The 20,895-nt window shown below is 38.0% G+C and overlaps 1 protein-coding gene across 6 annotated transcripts in view; it reads right to left on the bottom strand.

Moving 5' to 3' along the window:
- The window catches only part of MEIKIN (meiotic kinetochore factor), a 107,369-nt gene that overhangs the window by 28,025 nt on the left and 58,449 nt on the right, over window positions 1–20,895 (bottom strand). For 4 of the 6 annotated variants that reach the window (XM_035290918.3, XM_078364921.1, XM_035290917.3 and 1 more), the window contains exons 9-11: window positions 20,545–20,615; window positions 9,867–9,947; window positions 6,062–6,181 (exon numbers count right to left, since the gene is read on the bottom strand). In XM_035290918.3, coding sequence (XP_035146809.1) covers window positions 6,062–6,181; window positions 9,867–9,947; window positions 20,545–20,615 — 272 coding nt within the window. The remainder of the gene's footprint in view (window positions 1–6,061; window positions 6,182–9,866; window positions 9,948–20,544; window positions 20,616–20,895) is intronic. The other 2 variants (XM_035290919.3, XM_078364922.1) reach the window with 1 other exon arrangement.

Below are 20,895 nucleotides of genomic sequence, written 5' to 3'. Positions count from 1 at the left end.
TACTTTCAAACATATGCATCACTTAATAAAAATTGACTATGTATTAGGCTATAACGCATCTATTAATAAATTTCAAAAGAATTTGCTGGGCTTGGTAGTGTACACCTGTGGTCCCAGCTACTCAGGAGGCTGAGGTGGGAGGATCACTAGAGCCCAGGAGTTCAAGGTCATGAATGCACCATTTAAAAAAATATATATATATAAAGATTAGAAGATGTTTACCACATGAAATAGTGAAGTACCCAGAGAACAAAAAACAACTCTTGTACATTAAAGTACATTAAAAATATTATTGCATAGTGCAAAAGCTTTAATATAAGATTTGTTTTGTTTTGTTTTGAGACACATCTGGCTCTGTTGCCTAGGCTGGAGTGCAGTGGCATGATCTCATGATCTTGGCTCACTGCAACCTGTGTCTTCTGGGCTGAAGTCATCCTCTCACCTTAGGCTCCTGAGTACTGGGACTATAGGCACACACCACCATGTGCAACTGATTTTTGTATTTTCTTGTAGAGAGGGGATTTCACCATGTTGCCCAGGCTGGTCTCAAACTCCTGAGTTCAAGCAATTTGCCTGCCTTTGACCTTCCATAGTGCTGGGATTATAGGCGTGAGCAACGGTGCCTGGCCTAATATAAGATTTGGAAAGTAAATTCAAGGAAATCTTAGAGAGAGTAGAACAAAATGACAAAAGGATTTTAGAAAAATAGAGGAAGATGAGAAGGCCAATACAGAAAGTCCAACCTCCATATAACAGATGCTTAAAAAAAGAAAGAAGTAGAGATTATCAATGAAATAATTTTTATAATTTCCTCAAACCAAGGTGCATATTTTTCCAAATTAAAAGAATGCACCATGTTCTAACATATTACATAGAAAAAGACTCATACTAAAACACATTTCAAAAAATCCATACCAGAGATGCTACACTTTCTCTGACTACAATGTAATTAAATTGGACATGTACAACAAATATATAAGGTAAAAGTTCTCGGGCCAGGCGCGGTGGCTCAAGCCTGTAATCTCAGCACTTTGTGAGGCTGAGGCGGGTGGATCACGAGGTCAAGAGATCGTGACCATCCTGGTCAACATGGTGAAACCCCGTCTCTACTAAAAATACAAAAAATTAGCTGGGCATGGTGGCGCGTGCCTGTAATCCCAGCTACTCGGGAGGCTGAGGCAGGAGAATTGCCTGAACCCAGGAGGCGGAGGTTGCGGTGAGTTGAGATCATGCCATTGCACTCCAGCCTGGGTAACAAGAGCGAAACTCCATCTCAAAAAAAAAAAAAAAAAAAAAAAAAAGAAGTTCTCATACACTCAGAATTCTAAAATCCACATTTCTAAGAAACTCCTGACTCAAAGGAAAAATTATAATGGAATTTAAAACTACATAAACCCAAATAATACTGAAATTATAACCTATAACTTGTTGGATAAAGCTAAACCAGTATTAAGCAATGTATAAAATAAGCTGAAAGAAAATAGAAAAAAAAAGTCAATAAAGATAAAAGCAGAAACCACTGAAGCACATCATCATAAAATTTCAGAACACAAGGGACAAGGAGAAGATCCCTCTATCTTCCACAGAGAAATAGTTGATCATTAATAAAGGAGAAAAACTCAGCATTGCTTTCCAAAGCAACACTGGAAGCTAGAATTATAATAACGTTATGCTGAAAAAAATTATAAAACTCTCTAGCCAACTTAAAAAATCAAATATGTAGATGAAATAAAAATATTTTTGGTCATGAAAAGTTTCAATTTCTATATCACGTACCCTCTCATAGGAATCCAATGGAAAATTAGCTTCTAAAAAAAGAGAATTGTCAAAGCGAATTCTCTGGATGATGGTATGAGGAGATCCCAGGATGGGGCATAGAGGGCAATAGCACCCTATGTGGGAACAGGTCAGAATGCTCTAGGAGAGATTTTCTTAGTAAATTGAAACTTGTGGTAAATTTGGTAAATCTGAAGATCTAAAGAGGCAATATAGGCAATCAGCAAAGAGTTCAGGATGGACTAGACAGAAAAATAAGAAAACAAGTGTTATGGGTTGAATGGTGTTCTCCCCAAAAAAGATATGTTGAAGTCCTGACTCCCAGTACTTGTGAAGGTGACCTTATTTGGAAACAGAGTCTCTGCAGATGAAATCAAGTTCAGATAAGGTTGTTAGGATGGGCTTTAATCTGACTAGTGTCCTTATAAGAAGAGGGAAATTTGAACACAGACGCAGACACACAAGGAGAACACATGCAAAGGCACAACAACAAACAAAGGGAAAAAATAGTCATGGGAAGTTAGGAGGTAGATATTGGAGTTATGCTGCCACAAGCCAAGAAATGCCTGAGTGTAACAGAAGACAGAAGACAGTGCCTGCCCTCAAGGCTGTGAAGAAAGCATGGCCCTGCCAACACCTTGATTTGAGACTTCTGGCCTCCGCAACTGAAAGAATATATTTCTGTTGTTTTAAGAAACCATCTAGTTGTGGTCCTTTGTTACAGCATCTCTAGGGCATTAATACAAGAAGCAAACAAGATAATAATTTACTCTAGGAGAAACACACAAAAAAGTGGTCACAGTTTACCATATGCCATAAATTGGGTAGCATCTCCACTGATTTTAAGATTTATGAGACTATGCACAGTGACTTATGCCTGCAAATGTCAGCACTTTAGGAGGCTGAGGTGGGTGGATTGTTTGATAACAGAAGTTCTAGATCAGCCTGGGCAATGTGGTGAAACCCTGTCTCTACAATAAAAAAAAAAAAATACAAAAATTAGCCAGGTGTGCTGACACATGCCTGTAGTCCCAGCTACTTGGGAGGCTGAGGTGGGAGGATAAACTGAGCCTGGGAGGTCAAGGCTACAGTGAGTCATTACCATGCCACTGCATTCCAGCCTGGGCAACAGAGTGAGATCCTCTCGGGGAAAAAAAAAAAAAGATTTATGAAACAGAAAACAAAACAAACCAAATTTAAAGACTATTTGCATTGCAAAAAAAAGTAAATGAAACTAGGCAATGATCAGAGATATAACAGAAAATGAGCTTAATATATTTTAAAAAGAAAAATATCTGAAACTCCACAGCTTCTGCACGGCAAAAGAAACAGTCACTAGAGTGGATCGGCAACCAACAGAATGGGAAAAAATTTTTGCAGTTTACCCATCTGACAAAGGGCTGATATCCAGAATTTACAAAGAACTCAAACGAATTTACAGGAAAAAAACAAACAAGCCCATTCAAAAGTGGGCAAAGGATATGAACAGACACTTTACGAAAGAAGACATATATGAGGCCAACAATCATGAAAAAATGCTCATCGTCACTGGTCATCAGAGAGATGCAAATCAAAACCACATTGAGATACCATCTCACGCCAGTTAGAATGGCGATCATTAAAAAATCTGGAGACAACAGATGCTGGAGAGGATGTAGAGAAAAAGGAACGCTTTTACACTGTTGGTGGGAGTGTAAATTAGTTCAACCATTGTGGAAGACAGTGTGGCGATTCCTCAAGGCCTTAGAAATAGAAATTCCATTTGACCCAGCAATCCCATTACTGGGTATATATCCAAAGGACTATAAATCGTTCTACTATAAGGACACATGTACACGAATGTTCATTGCAGCACTGTTTACAATAGCAAAGACCTGGAATCAACCCAAATGCCCATTGATAATAGACTGGATTGGAAAAATGTGGCACATATACACCATGGAATATTATGCAGCAATCAGAAATGATGAGTTTGTGTCGTTTGTAGGGACATGGATGAATCTGGAGAACGTCATCCTCAGCAAACTGACACAAGAACAGAAAATGAAACACCGCATATTCTCACTCATAGGCGGGTGATGAAAAATGAGAACACATGGACACAGAAAGGGGAGTACTAAACACTGAGGTCTATTGGGGGGAAAAGGGGAGGGCTAGTGGGAGGGGGAGGTGGGGAGGGATAGCCTGGGGAGAAATGCCAAATGTGGGTGAAGGGGAGAAAGAAAGAAAAGCACACTGCCATGTGTGTTCCTACGCAACTGTCTTGCATGCTCTGCTCATGTACCCCAAAACCTAAAATCCAATAAAAAATTAAAAATAAATAAATAAAAAATAAAAGCCACTGATACGGTTTGGATTCATGTCTCTCCCCATATCTAATGTTGAATTGTAATCCCTAGTGTTGGGAGGTGGGGCCTGGTGAGAGGTGACTGGATCATGGGAGTGCTACTCCATTGGGGGTGGTCCCAATGGTTTAGCATCATGCCTTTGTTGCTGTTCTAGTGAGGGAATTATTGTGAGATCTTGCTGTTTAAAAGTGTGTGGCACCTCCCCATTTTCTCTCCTCCTCCTGCTCTGGTCATGTAAGATACCTTGCTCCCCTTTTGCCTTTCACCATAATTGGAAGCTTCTTGAGCCTTCTCCAGAAGCAGATGCCAGAATCATGCTTCCTGTACAACTTGAGGAACCATAAGTAACCTCTTTTCTTTATAAATTACCCAGTCTCAAGCATTTCTTTATAGCAATGTGAAAATAAACTAATATGGCCATATATGAAAACCCCACAGTAAACTTCACATTCAGTGGTAAAAGATGTAAAGCTTTTCCTCTAAGACGAGAAAAGGGCAAGGATGTCTGCATTTTCAACATACTACTGATAGTTCTAGCCAGAGCAATTAGGCAAGAAAAAGAAATAAAAGGCATCCAAATTGTAAAGCAAGAAGTAAAATTATTTCTGTTCACAGATAACACATTATCATTGTGGAAAACCCTAAAGATTGAATTAAAAATTGTTAGAATAAATGAATTCAGCAAATTAGCAGGATGCAAAGTCAAAACACAAAAACCAGGTGAATTTCTACATATTAACAATGAGCAATCTGAAAATAAATTACAATTCAATTCATAATAGCATCCAAAAGAACATTTAGTAATTAACCAAATAAGTCAAAGACCTACACAATGAAAACTACAAAACATTGGTGAAATAAATTAAAGAAGATATAAATAAATGAAAACACATCCCATGTTTATGGATTGGAAGATATAATGCTGTTAAGATGCCATTACTACCCAGGGTGATCTACAGATTCCATTCAATCTCTATCAAAAACCCAATGATTTTTTTTTTTTTTGCAGAAACAGAAAAACTAATCTTAAAATTCACATGGAATCTCAAGGGATCCTGAATAGTAAAAACAATAATAAAAAGGAAGAACAAAGCTGGAGGACTCACACTTCCTGATTTCAAAATGCACAGAGCTTCCGTAATCAAAGCCGTATGGTACTAACATAAAGACAGACACATAAATCAATGGAATAGAGAGCTAAGAAATAAACCCTCACATGTATGGTTAAATGACTTTTGGCAAGGGTGCTGGACCATCCACTGGGGGAAAGGATGGTCTCTTCAACAAATTATGCTGAGAAAACTGGATATCCACATGCAAAAGAGTGAAATTGGGCCCTTACTTAACACAATACACAAAAATTAACTCAAAATGGATCAATAACCTAAATGCAAGACCTAAAACAAAAAACATTTGAAGAAAATACAGGACAATAGCCTGGACACCATGACAAAACACTGCCTCTACAAAAAAATGCAAAAAATTAGCTGGGCATGGTGGTGTACACCTGTAGTCTTGGCTACTTGAGAGGCTGAGGTGGGAGAATAACCTGAGTCCTGGAAGTCAAGGCTGCAGTGAGCCTGTGAGCCTTAATTGCACCTTTGCACTCCAGCATGAAGGACAGAGTGAGACTGTCCAAAAAAAAAAAAAAAGAAAGAAAAGAAAATATAAGGCAAAAGCTTCAGACATTTGATTTGACAATGATTTCTTGCACGGGACACCAAAGGAATGAGCGACAAAAGAAAAAACAGACAAATTGTCCTTCATGGACATCAAAGACCCTAACCAAAGTGTATAAAGGTAACCCACAGGAGAAAATATTAGCAAATTATGTATCTGATGAGTTAAGAGATTTCTTAAAGTACCTCATATGCAAAGTATCTAATGTAACAGTAACTGTTCTCTTTAGTAATCAAAGGAAAAATAGAAAATACTACCTCATTTGAAGAATTTTCCTGCAAACTTGATACAGGGACAATTTCATTTGAATTAACATAATTGCTGACATTTGAGAACAGTTCTTCACAAGATGCTTTTTGCACTGAGGACAAATCAATCTATAAAAGAATACATTATTCTTTTGCAGAAGTTAAATATTGCAAAAGCAATGATTTTTAAGTAATTAAAGAAAAGTTTTAAAATACCGTATCATTGGAAGCATTTTCCTGTAAACTTGACACAGAAACAATTTCATCTAAATAAACATAATTATTGACATTTGGAAATAACTCTTCAAAAAATGCATGTTTAGAGACAAATCAATCTGTAAAGAGGGTTATAACATTCTTTCACTTTAAAGTTATTTTTTAGTTAGGAATTTTTGTTTGCTATGAAACATGTTTTTTTTTTCTATTCAGCCATCCAAACATTTATCAAGTGCCTACTAAACGAAATTTATCTATCCAGCAACCATGTTTCCTACAGTAATTTCCCCTGCTCTTCCTTTAAATGTAAATTCCCAGCATTCTTCCCTTATGTTCTTGCCTACCATTTGAACAACAAAGATTTTTAAAATCACTGTCTCTAACACAGAACTCTCTCCTAAGCACCATATCAATTTTTCTGTCAGGTTATTGAAATCACATTTCTGTAGCAAATTCAAAATTTCAAAAAAGATGACCAGTTGATTTAGAGATGATTTAAGGTATACAGGATGCACACAGATTACATGAAAAAAACAATACCATGCCATTTTATATCAGGAACTTTAGCATCCATGTATTTTGGTATCTTTGAGAAGTCCTGAAACCAATTCCCCATGGATACTGAGGGATGGCTGTGTACAGTCAAGACAACTGAAAACACAGACTAATACATTGGTCGTAAAAAGAGAAATGCAGGCCGGGCGTGATGGCTCAAGCCTGTAATCTCAGCACTTTGGGAGGCCAAGGCAGGTGGATCACAAGGTCAAGAGATCGAGACCATCCCGGTCAACATGGTGAAACCCCGTCTCTACTAAAAATACAAAAAATTAGCTGGGCGTGGTGGCGTGTGCCTGTAATCCCAGCTACTCAGGAGGCTGAGGCAGGAGAATTGCCTGCACCCAGGAGGCAGAGGTTGCAGTGAGCCGAGATCGTACCATTGCACTCCAGCCTGGGTAACAAGAGTGAAACTCCGTCTCAAAAAAAAAAAAAAAAAAAAAAAAGAGATTGACACCATCCTGGTCAACATGGTGAAACCCCGTCTCTACTAAAAATACAAAAATTTAGCTGGGCATGGTGGCGTGTGCCTGTAATCCCAGCTACTCAGGAGGCTGAGGCAGGAGAATTGCCTGCACCCAGGAGGCAAAGGTTGCGGTGAGCCGAGATTGCATTCCAGCCTGGGTAACAAGAGAAGCAAAACTCCGTCTCAAAAAAAAAAAGAAATGCCGTACTGATACTTGCTAAAACATAGATGAACTTTTGAAACATTATGCTAAGTGAAAGAAACCAGGCACAAAAGGCCACGTGTTACATGATCTCATTTACATGAAATACTCAGAAAGCAAACCTATAGAGACAGAAACTAAATCAGTAGTTTCTTGGAATTGGAGGGTGGGATGTGGGAATGAGGAATGACTACTAATGAATGGGGTAATGAAAATGTTCTTAAATAGGATTGTGGCGATAGCTGGACAGTTTGTAAGTATGCTAAAAACCACTGAATTATACACTTTAGCATAGTGAGTTTTATATAATGGAAATTGTACCTCAGTTTTAAAAATATGTCAATATTTTTAAAGTAGTCACTAGTCATTAGTTTTGCCACAAAAAAATCATTTTGGTACATTTATTGTTCATCAATACACTTAAATTCCAAATATCAACCAAGAATGAATAAAAAATGAGACACTCATTTATTTTAAAAAGTACTGATTTTTGGACTGCTGGAAAGACTGTGAGCAGAGTATTAACAAAACTCTTTCTCCCATCAGGAGCATCTCATCTTTGGTTATCTCTGTAACTCTTTTCCCCTAGGAACCTGAGAAGTATAAGAATGCAACTATGTTACTAAGCAATGTTGCTTATGGTAAATAATGTCTAATTGGAAAATTGCATCTCTGGGAAGAACTATAAATGCACTATAAATAAACAAATATTGCACTATAAAAACTAAAATACTTTGGGTTTCCCTGAGTGCAGGAATACTGCAATTACACATGTCCTTTGTGGAGACCATAGACGTTATGTATACGTGTTGTTACAAAAGATACTGGATTTTATCTCTCTGTGCCTGAGCAGTCCCCACACTGCTTTGTAAGCTGCTGCATGGACCTCTATGAGAATTGCTCACACTGAAGAGGAACACCTGATGATGTGCTGCTGGCAAGTTGTATTCCTGTTATTTAGTTGAACCTAAGAGAATCCTGGTCAGGTGAAAGCTGAAATTATAGAACTCTTAGAAGAAAACATAGAGAAATTAAAACAGAGAAAAGACTGCATAGCATTGGATTTGATAATGATATCTTGGATATGACACCAAAAGAACAGGTGACAACAGAAAACAATAAATTGTACTATGACAAAGTAAAAAACATTTGTGCATCAAAGGACACTATCAACAGAGTGAAAAGGCAACCCACGGAAGGGAGCAAATTATTTGTAAATCATATATTGAGTAATGGGTTAATATCCCAAATATATGAAGAACTACAACGCAACAATTTTAAAAATTCAAAAATAAACAAAGGGCTCAAATAGACATTTTCCCAAAGAAGATATACAAATAGCTAATTAACACATTAAAACATGCTCAACACCATCCTTATTAGGGAAATACAAACCAAAAACCACACTGAGATACCACCTCAATAGCCACATAAGAATGGCTATTACAAAAAAAAAAAAAAGAAAATAATAAGTGCTGGTAAGGATGTAGAGAAACTGGAACTCTTGTGCATTTGCTAGTGGGAATGTAAAATGGTGCAGCTACTGTGGAATACAGTGTGATGGTTCCTCAAAAAGTTAAAAATATAATTACCATATGCTCTAGCAATTCCACTTCTAGATATATGCCCAAAAGAGTTGAAAGCAGTGACTCAAAAATATATTTGTACACCCATGTTCATAACAGCATTATTCACAATCGTCAAAAGTCAGAAGCAACCAAATTGTCCATCAGAGACGAATGAATAAACAAAATGTATCACATACATACAATGGAACATCAATTCATCCTTAAAAATAAAATTCTGATGCATGTTGTAACATAGATGAACCTGAAGATGCCATGCTAGTGACATAAGCTAAACACAAAGGACAAATACTGTATGGTTCTACTTATATGAGGTACCTAGCAGAATCAAATTATAGAAACAGAAAGTAAAATGGTAATTTCCAGGAGCTGAGGTAGGAAGGAGTAGGAAGTTACTGTTTAATGAATATGAAATTTCAGTTTTGCAAGATGAAAAAAGTTCTAGAGATTAAGAGTGGTGATGGTTACATCACAACATGAATGAATGTACTTCGACTGTACACTTAAAAATGGTTAAAATTATAAATTTTATGTTACATGTTTCACCACAATTTTTTAAACTGAAGGGAAAATAAAGAAGAATCCTGGTTGTTGTTAGAGTACTCTAATCTCTCCTCTCTTGCATGTATAGGAGTATACAGAGTACTTCCATTGAAAGTGTGCTTTAGCAACAGAAAAACACAGATATTATTCTCTATAGGCAATATACCCCGATATGAGAAAAACAGAATAATGGGGAGAGAAAGAGCCAGAAAATAGATATTACAAGCACCAAATGCTAATGCTTACCACAAAACCAGCTGTCTCTGAAGATGGAGTACTTGTCAAAAGGCCTCTCTTTTTCTTATCAGAAGTACTGGAATTTGTTTTCTATAAATGTTTTTATAAAATAGGGATTAGACAGCAGAAATAAACTAGTATAGTAAAACTATAATTTAAAGTTAGTTGACTACATCATAATATGGAATACAAAAAAATCCGCAATCTGTTTATTAAATTTTTCCTTTTTTTTTGACACAGAGTCTTGCTCTGTTGCCCAGGCTGGAGTGCAGTGGAGTGATCTCAGCTCACTGCAAACGCCACCCACCATTCAAGCAATTCTCCTGCCTCAGCCTCCCGAGTAGCTGGGATTACAGGCACATGCCCTCACACCCAGCTAATTTTTGTATTTTTAGTAGAGGCAGGGTTTCACCATATTGGCCAGGCTGATCTCCTACTCCTGACCTCAGCCTCCCAAAGTGCTGGGATTACAGGCATGAGCCACCACACCTGGCCCTGTTTATTAAATTTTAAACTAACTCACAGGAAACTAAAGAATTTTCTCACTTGAGCTAGATCAAACAATGTCCAAGAGAACTCTATACGGGATAGCAACTATATGAGAATACCTTGGTTGAAATTTTGGTTAATTTAGGAAGAAAAGCTAATTAGAGTGTTGAGTTAGGAAATAGTTCCTTGGTTATCTTTGTTAACTGCTAAGAAAGGTATTTTACTTTCAGCATTTAATTCTTAGTATATTACTGTCCTTTTTGTGGAAAGAGATTATAAGTTATTTCTGAAGCTGTGAAAACATATGTAGCAAGGATAATTAGCTTAAAATATATGATTTTAAATGTATATACTTTCATTTATGGAAGATTAAAATTAAAGAAATTATAAAGTAGGATGTAGGCTCATTTTCTACTTCTTGCAGATACAAAGAGGCAGGCAGACAAAGCAAGAAAGAATGAAAGAGTAAGGAGAGAAACAGACAAAATCCAAGATCTAAAGAAAGTGAAAGAAAGGAAGGGAGAGACCAAAACAGAGGGAAGGGAGGAAGAGAGAGAGAGAAAGAGAGGAAGGGAAGAGGGGAAGGGAGAGGAGACGAGGGAAGAGGTAGAGAAAAGGAGAGGAGGTAGGAGAGGGAGAATGAAAAGCAAAAGTGAAGGAGAGAAAAAGAAGACTAAGAGAAGGAGAGAGGAAAAAAGAGAGAGAGAAAAAACAGAGATCAACATAGATTGTAAGCAAAGATTGAGAGAGAAAGATTGATGAGGATAGTGAGAGAGATCAAGACAGAGACCAAGGAAAAGAGACAGAGCTTGAGACTGTGAAAGAGAAAATCTGGGATAGCAACAGCAAAGAAATAAGAAGAAAGGTAGAGTAGAAAGTAAGTGATAGTTAGACACATACAGGCAGCTTTCTTTCTAGAAATCAGCTGCCTTTTCAACCTTTAGATTCCATGAAACAACCATTTCCTTCTGATAAATGCTTTTTTTGAATAGGTGTCTATTATAAGATCTCAAGTCTGGAATCTTACTTTCATTCTTTCTTTCCCTTCTGGCTTAAAATCTCTTAAACTGATTGTTGGTACAAGACATAATATGGAATAGTTTATTAGGAAAATTTTTGTCAGAAATATTTCTGAGTGCCTTTACAATAAAAACACATCAGCCTCTAACTTACTGGCTATCTTTTAATTTTCCTATTTGAACAATGAAGGTTATTTTATCGCTAGGGACTGTGATGCAAGAGTTACAAATAATATATGCAAAGATAACCTGTGGTGCCTGGAGAGTAGGAATTACTCAATGATAACTATTATCATCACCAATGTGGCAACCCTGAAGGTCCTCTGCTCAGGTCTCCTCAAACAAAGAACCAGCTGTTCCAATGCAAGGAGTGTAGTTAGCTGATAGTCCCCAACTACAACAGCTTTAGAATATGCTTCAGCTTTCATGCTGAGGCCACCATCTTTTCAAGCAGCCCCAGCCAATGTCTGGGCAAAATAGCCCAACACAAGATTTTCGTAATAGATAATCTTTGCTCCAGAACTCCCCATTGTGAGAGCTTCTGTCAGATCTGCATTGAAGACTGAGACTATCTCTGCACAATCCTGCTTCTTCTCTGCCTTCCTTTCTTAGTCATTACCCCCTGATGTTTGACCTCTTTATTGTGTCTGAATATCTGCTTCCCAGTGCTCTCATTGGACACAACTGTCAACTATCAGTCCAATTTAAAAAATATCAGCATGTATGTAGCTGTAAGCATATAGCTTCCCTATATTTTTCCTAGATTTGTTAAAAAATATATATATTTCTAAATCTTTATATTCAGTACATATTTATGGTCTTTTCAAAAAATTATTAGTTAATAAAAGATTAGTGCTTAACAATGCAGGTTTTGGGGACTGAGGCAACAAAACTAAAGTGTTCTACCTGCATTGCTTTCAAAAGCAGACCTATAGTGGGAAGATGGAACCTTGACTTTTCAATAATGAGAGTTTAACTTTGAAAATTTGTATCTCTATGTTCAGAATCTTTTTCAGATGAAACAATTCATAATCATGAAATACATTTCATAGTGCTATAAAAACATTTCCAGCACTTCTCATGTGTCCTATTATCTCAACTTGAAAAAAATATTTAAACTTAAAAAAATCAATGATTTCCTGGAAAAAAATAACATGTCATATATTAAGTAAAAAAAATCTGCTGAAAGACAAAATAGTTTAAAATATAGGTGGAGCAGGATGGCCAGGGATGCCCATCCTCCAAGGCTTGCCATACTATTGTAGGTGGCTTTAGCCTTTGGGTAACTGTAGGACCTAGACAGAGTAGGGCAGTCTTGTCCATGGGATGCGGCCAATCTGATCTGAGTATCCCATCTGCCAGCCTCTCCTGGGGCCCCAGCCTGGTGTGCTTGCTTGCAGCACAGCCTCACATGACCAACCAGGGTGCTTCCTGGGGACCCTCCTCATAGCTCCTTCACTAGCAGACCATGTCTAAATGTCAGAGAGCTCCCACCAACCAGCCATCATGGATGCACACATGCCTACCTACAGCCTCCACTCCCCTACAGCCTCCCCCAACCTTGCTTTGCCATCATACACTCACCCAAGGTCTTCTCCACTGCTTTGTTGGCCTGCAAGTTCAGGTGAGCTTACCTCCTCCCTCCCACTGGCATGTGTGTGTGCATGCACCCTGTCTCGCCACCATCACTGGCGTGAGCACACCCTGCCACCGTCAATGTACAGCACTCTGACATGCCAATGTGGCCTGCATGAGGGTGTGTACAGAATCCAGTGCCTCACTGCTGCCAGCACCTGGCTACCCTACCCACCACGGCTGCTGCTGCCACACTCAAGCTAGTATAGACCCTGCTATGCTATGCCACCACCTGAGGAAAGGCACTGGTCAGCACTTTCCATTATAATACTGTGGATGGCAGAGGAGGAACACCTGGGCCCCACCACAGCAGTTTCCTAAGCTCCTGAGGCCAGAGAACAAAGCTGGGGGCCTGGTACCAGCAGCCCTGGAGTTAGAGCGGGCAAACTAGGAATACTGAGCTAAGCTCTGGCCCTCTAAATCTTCCTCAAACAAACTTAACAAACACATAGACCAATGGAATAGAATAGAGAGTCCAAAAATAAAACTGCCCACCTACAATCATCTGATCTTTGACAAAGCTGACAAAAACAAGCAATGGGGGAAGGACTGTCTTATCAAGAAATAGCGCTGGGATAACTGCCAGCCATATTCAGAAGATTGAAACTCCTTCCTTACACCATGTACAAAAATCAAGATAGACTAAACACTTAAATGGAAGATCTAAAACTATAAAAACTCTAGGAGAAAACCAACGAAATACCATTCTGAACATAGACCCTGGCAAAGATTTCATGATGAAGAGGCCAAAAGCAATTGCAACAACAACAACAAAAAATTGACAAATGTGACCTAATTAAAGAGCTTCTGTGCAACAAAAGAAACAATCAACTGAGTAAACAGGCAATCTATAAAATGGGAGAAAATATTTGCAAATTATGCATCCAACAAAGGTCTAATATCCAGGCACTTAAATTTAGGAGCAAAAAACAAACAACTCCATTAAAAAGTGGGTAAAGGCATAAACAGACACTATCAAAAGAATGTATACAAATGGCCAAGTGTGTGAAAAAAATGCTCATCACGAATCATTAGAGAAATGCAAATCAAAACCACAATGAAATACCATCTCACACCAGTCAGAATGACTTACTAAAAAGTCAAGAACTAGGCTGGGCATGGTGGCTCATGTCTGTAATCCCAGCACTTTGGGAGGCTGAGGCAGGTGGATCACCTTAGGTCAGGAGTTTGAGACCAGCCTGGCCAACATGGTGAAACCCCGTCTCTACTAAAAATACAAAACTTAGCTGGGTGTGGTGACAGGCGCCTGTAATCTCAGCTACTCTGGAGGCTGAAGCAGAAGAATTGCTGGAACCCAGGAAGCAGAAGTTGCAGTGAGCGGAGACCACACCATTGCACTCTAGTCCGGGTGACAATAGTGAGACTCCATCTCAACAAAAAAAAAAAGTCAAAAACTAATAGATGCAGGCAAGATTGTGAAAAGGTGGAATGCTTATCCACTGCTGGTGGGAATGTAAATCAGTTCAGCCACTGTGGAAAACAATTTGGTGATTTTTCAAAGAACTCAATGCAGAACTACCATTCAACTCAGCAATCTCATTATTGGGTATATAGTCAAAGGAATATAAATTGTTCTACCATAAAGACACATGCACACATATGTTCATTGCAGCACTATTCACAAAGCAAAGATATGGAATCAGCCTAAATGCCCATTAATGGTAGACTAAATGAAGAAAATGTGGTACAAATACACTATGCAGGTATAAGGAAGGAGTCATTTCAGCATGCTTAAGTCTTTAATCCATTTTGAGTTGATTTTGGTAGATGGTGATGATGTAGTGTGAATATGTGTCCCCATCCAAAACTCATGTTGAATTGTAATCCCCAATAATGGAGGTGATTGGATAATGGGGATAGATTTCTCTGGAATGCCTTAGCACCATCCCCTTAGCATTGTTCTCTTGATACTGAGTGAGTTCTTGTAAGATCTGGTTTTTAAAAGTATAGTACCTCCTCCACCTTCTCTCTTGTTCCTGCTTTTGCCATATGAGCTTTTGTTCTTGCTTAGCTCTCCACCATGAGTAAAAGCTCCCTGAGGCCTCCCTAGAAGCAGATGCTGCCATGTTTCCTGTACAGCCTGCAGAACCATGAGTCAATTAAACCTCTTTTCTTATAAATTACCCAGCCTCAGGTATTTCTTTATCACAACACAAGAACAGTCTAACAAAGCTGAGTAATAGAGGTCTAGTTTCATTCTTCGGCACAGAGATATCCAGTTTTCTCAGCATCATTTACTGAAGTGACTGTCCTTTCTCCAGTGTATGTTCTCAAAGGCTTTGTTGAAGATCGGTTGGCTATAAATATGTATATTCATTCCTGTGTTCTCTATTCTTTTCCTTTGGTCTGTGTGTCTATTTTTCTATCAATATCATGCTTGTTTTGGTTAGTACAGCCTTGTAGTGTATTTTGAAGTCAGGTAGTATAGTGACCTGAGCTTGTTCTTTTTGCTTAGGACTGCTTTGACTATTCTGGCTCTTTTTTGGTTCCATATGAAGTTTAGGGTGTTTTTTCTACTTATGTAAAAAAGTACACTGACATTTAATTAGGGATTGCATTGAATCTATGGACTGCTTTAGGCAGTATGGTCATTTTTAATGATATGAATTCTTCTGATACATGAGCAAAGGATGTCTTGTCTCTTCTTCAATTTCTTTCATCATTGTTTTATAATTTTCCTTGTAGAGATCTTTCACTGCTTGGTTAAATTTATTCCTAGGTTTTTGTTTGTTTGGGCTTTTTTTTTTTTTGCAGGTGTTGTAGATATGATTCCCTTCTTGAATTTTTTTCAGATATTTCACTATTGGTATATAGAAATGCTGATTTTTTTTTTTGGATGGAGTTTTGCTGTTGTTACCCAAACTGGAGTGCAATGGCATGATCTCGGCTCACCGCAACCTCCACCTTCTAGGTTCAAGCAATTCTCCTGCCTCAGCCTCCCAAGTAGATGGGACTACAGGCGCGCACCACCATGCCCAGCTAATTTTTGTATTTTTTTAGTAGAGATGGGGTTTCACCTTGTTGACCAGGATGGTCTCGCTCTCTTGACCTCATGATCCACTGCCTCAGCCTCCCAAAGTGCTGGGATTATAGGTGTGAGCCACTGCGCCCGGCCAGAAATGCTGATTTTTGTTTGTTTGTATCCTGCAGCTTCACTGAATTTCATTATCAGTTCTAAGAGTTATTGTTGTTGTTGTTGTTATTTTTCTTTGAGACAGTGTCTTGCTCTGTGACTCAGGCTGGAGTGCAGTGGCACAATTTTGGCTCACTGCAACCTCCACCTCCTGGGCTCAAGTGATTCTCATGCCTCAGCCTCCTGAGTAGCTGGAATTACAGGCATGTGCCACCATGCCCAGCTAATTTTTGTATTATTTAGTAGAGTTGGGGTTTTGCCATGTTGGCCAGGCTGGTCTCAAACTCTTGGCCTCAAGTGGTCACCTGTCTCAGCCTCCCAAAGTGCTGGGATTACAGGTGTAAGCCACTGTGCCTAGCCCTAAGAGTTTTTTCTTGGAGACTTTGGTTTTCTAAAAATAAGAATAATGTAGTCCCCAAAGAGGGTCAATTTGAGTTCTTCTTTTCCAACATGGATGCCTTTTTTTTTTTGCCTGATTGCTCTGGCCAGAACGTCTAATAGTATGTTTAATAGGCACGGGGAAGGTGGGCATTCTTGTCTTGTTCTTAAAGGAAAGGCTTGTAACTTTTCCCCATTCACTCTGATGTTAGCTGTGGGTTTTGTCATATATTACCTTTATTATTTTGAGATATGGTCTTTCTATGCCTAGTTTGCTGAGTTTTTGTCATGAAGGGATGTTCAGTTTTATCAAATACTTTCTCTGCATCTATAAAAATAATCAGGTAGTTTTTGTTCTTGGTTCTGTTAATGTGATGTATCAAATTTACTGATTTGCATAGGTTAAACCATTCTTGCCTCCCTGGTATAAAACCCACTGAATCAAGGTGTATTTTCTTTTTGGTGTGCTGTTGGATGAAGTTTGCTAGTATTTTGTTGAGGATTTTGGTGTCTATGTTCATCAGGGATACTGGTCTGTACTTTTCTATTTGCTGTTGTTGTGTCCTTGTCTAGTTTTGGAATCAGGTTAATGCTGGCCTCAAAGAATGAGTTAGGGAGAATTCCCTCCTCTTTGATTTTTTGAAGTAGTATGAGGGTGATTGGTATTAGTTTTTCTTTATAAGTTTGGTAGAATTTGGCAGTGAATTCATTTGGCCCTGGGCTTTTCTTTATTGGGAGACTTTTTATTACTGATTCAATCTCACTACTTATTATTGGTCTGTTCAGGTTTTCTGTTTCTTCCTTACTCAATCTTGGTCTGTGTCTAGGTTCATGTTTTTGCATTTTGGGGTCCAGTTACTCAAGCACCATTTGCAGAAAAGACCAACTTTTCTCCATTATATTGCCTTTGCTCCTTTGTCAAAGATCAGTTGATTATATTTACATGGGTCTATTTCTGGGCTCTCTTTCCATTCTGTTCCATTAATCTGTTTGTTTGTTCTTTTACCAAACTCACACTGTCTTGATTATTGTAGCTTTACAGTAAGTCTTGAATACAGGTAGTATCAGTCCTTTGACTTTTTCTCCTTCAATATTGAGTTGGCTATTCTGTATCTTTTTCCTCTCTATATAAACATTAGAACCAGTTTGTCTGCCACATTGGTCCCCCAACAGGTTAGGTTCTAGAAAAATACTTTCTCTTTAGGCCAGGCCTTGTTATAAAAAAACCCAGACTGTTCTGACATTCTGTTTCAAATAGTTCCTTTCTGCTCCCACTGCTAGAAGCATGAGGGAATTTTACTCTAACATTTACTATGAAGATCTGGTAGTAGAGCTCCTGGAAATAAAACTCTCAAAAGTGGCAGGGACACCCCCTATGACTCTCAGATTTGTCCATATGGAGCCTCCAGCAATTCATAAACACTGTTTAGGTCATCCTATCCTGGCAATGGTTCCCATGGAGGTTTCTGTTCATGGGTTTCTGTGGTAAGCTGTGATTCTCTGTATCCTCCTGTTTATCTATCTAATATTTGGTGAAGCAGTTTTCTCTATGTCCTTACTTCTCTGATGAACCTAAGAAGAACCAGTGACTTTTCAGTTCATTCGACTCTTTACTTGTTGTTAGGACAAAGTAATGACTTAAGATTCTTACATTGCTGCACTAGAAACTGGAAATCCTACAATTGACTTTTAAATTCCTTTTGAACACAAAGAAACAATAAATTTTGAGATGATGGATATCCCAATTACCCTGATTCGATTATTATGCATGTGTGGCTTTATCAAAACATCATATGTACCCCATAAATATATATAGCTATTATGTACTCATAATAATTAATACTTTTAATATAAATAAAATAACATAGGCACAAAAAACAAAAAAAAAAATTTTTTTATAACACTGGACCTTCAAGCAGCATTGTTCATTCCTCCTTTTATGGGTGAAATGATATCCTCTCTTGATATCTATGATACTATATTCTGTTTATTTTTCTCCTCTTTTCCAGCCACTCTTCCTTTTATACCTGACTATGGAGTTTTCCAGGGACCAACCTGGGACCACTTCTCTTCTTACTCCATAGATATTCTTTCCTAGGTGATTTTACCCTTTTCTATGTCTTTAAAAAAATATCTATAATAAAGTACATCTCTTCCCCTGACCTCCAGATTTATAGCCAATGGCCTTCTCAACATTTTCATCTTCGTGCATCCTCAGAACTCCTTTTTTCCTGTCACACTAAATAGCATCTTTATCCATCAAAGATGCTGTTCTTAACATTTCTCTTTCCTTCATCATTTGTATCCAATCTATCAACTCTACAGGCAAAATTATCTTGAATACACGCATATATCTTATCTCTCCTATCAAACACTCTAGTCAAAGCCATGACAATCTTTCACCAAAAATCTTTGTAACTTCCTACAAATGGGTCTCCCTATTCCCACTCTTGCTCCCTTTCAATTTGCTCCCTAATTCCTTATGGTGACAATCTAGTGTAGTAAAAAGAGTATATAGGCTTTAGATCCAGAAATACCTGCCATAATCTCCTCAAAAAAACTGGTGAAAATCTAAAGCTCAGTTTTCTCAGCTATAAAATAGGTAAAAAACAAACAAACACTAACTACTAACCTGCCTGGAATGATATAAAGAAAAGACGTAATTAATGAAAAGCTGAAAAGCCACTCAAAAAGTAGCTCTTGCTACCTACAAAATAAAGTCCCAAATTTTCCCCAAAGACCTCCAGATTCTAGCTGGGCTTGATGGCTCATACCTGTGATCCCACATTTTGGGAGGTTGAGGCAGATGGATCGCTTGAGCCCAGGAGTTCAAGACCAGCCTGAGCAACATGATGAAACCCTGTCTCTACAAAAAATGAAAATTAGCATGTGTGGCAGTGTGTGCCTGTAGTCCCAGCTACTAGGCAGGCTGAGGCAAGAGGATCATCTGTGTCTAGGTAGGTCAAGGCTGCAGTGAGTAGTCAGTAAGCCACTGCACTCCAGCCTGGGTGACAGAGCAAGACCCTATCTCAAAAAAAAAAAAAAAAAAATCTCCAGATTCCAAGCCTAACATATGATTCACTAGTAATCTTCAGCATTGTTCAAAGGGAAGTTGGAAAAAATGTAAAGTACACTGGTCCCCCTTACCCACCCACAGTTTTGTTTTCCACAGTTCAGTTACCTGTGGTCAACCACAGTCCAAAATATAAAAAGGAAAGTCCTGGAAATAAAACAATTTGTAAGTTTTAAATTGCACACCATTCTGAGTAACATGATGATAGCATGATGAAATTGTGTGCCATCCCCCTCAGTCCAGTCCACTTCAGGATCAATCATCCATTTATTCAATATATCCATTATAGACATACTACTCGCTCATTAGTTACTCAGTAGATGTCTCAGTTATCAAATCAGAAAAATACAGTATACACAGGGTCAGTACTATCCACATCCACTGGGGGTCTTGGGATGTATCCCTTACAGATAAGGGGGACTACTGTACATTTTCATTCTTTTTCATAAAATTAAATAATCTATTTGATAAACTCCCAAAATACTTTTAATTACTGACTTAAATAGTTGAAAAAGAATTCCTTTAAAGGTGTTAGTTAAGGCTAGGCATAGTGGCTCATGCCAGTAATCCCAGCACTTTGAAAGGCTGAGGTGGTAGGATCACTTGAGGCCAGGATTTTGAGACTAACCTGGGCAATAAGGAAAACCTCATTATCTACAAAAAAAAAAAAAAAAAAAAATTAAAAATTAGCTGGGCCTGGTAGTGCATGCATGCCTGTAGTTCCACTACTCAGGAGGCTGAAGCAGGAGAAAAGCTTAAGCCCAGAAGTTCAAAGCTGTAGTGAGCTATGATCGCAGCACTGAACTTTAACCTAGGTGATAGAATGAGACCGCATTTCTTAACAACAAAAAAAAGTAAATTTAAAGTGTTAGTTAAAAGTATATTCTTTATTAATGAAATTCATTATGATTTATGTAGTTATTCTGCTTCAATACTTGCTTTTTTCTTTGTTTTTTCAGGAGTTGAAGGGCAAGTTTTCTCAGCAAGCAAAATCTCACAAGCTGCATTATCTATAAATAAAAACATAGTTTAGCATTCTACTTATTTCATCTGTCATTAACTATAAGTCCAAAAACTAACAGAATTCAAATTTGACAAAACAGTGTTTTTTAAACCCCCTTATTTTAATGACTGTGACTTTGTTAATAATTAAACAAGAAAAATTTATGTATGTTGAATAATAAAAACATCCCTGTCTTAAGAGCTCCAGGTTTCACAGAAGCAAATAAGATACATATAAAATATTTTCTTTTCAGTTAGTAGGGAAAGTTGTGATTATAATTCTTCATT

Source organism: Callithrix jacchus, chromosome 2 (assembly GCF_049354715.1).
Source record: "Callithrix jacchus isolate 240 chromosome 2, calJac240_pri, whole genome shotgun sequence".
NCBI classification, from domain to species: domain Eukaryota; kingdom Metazoa; phylum Chordata; class Mammalia; order Primates; family Cebidae; genus Callithrix; species Callithrix jacchus.
Note: the sequence above shows the minus strand (reverse complement) of the source record. Positions and strands in the feature narration are given on the sequence as shown.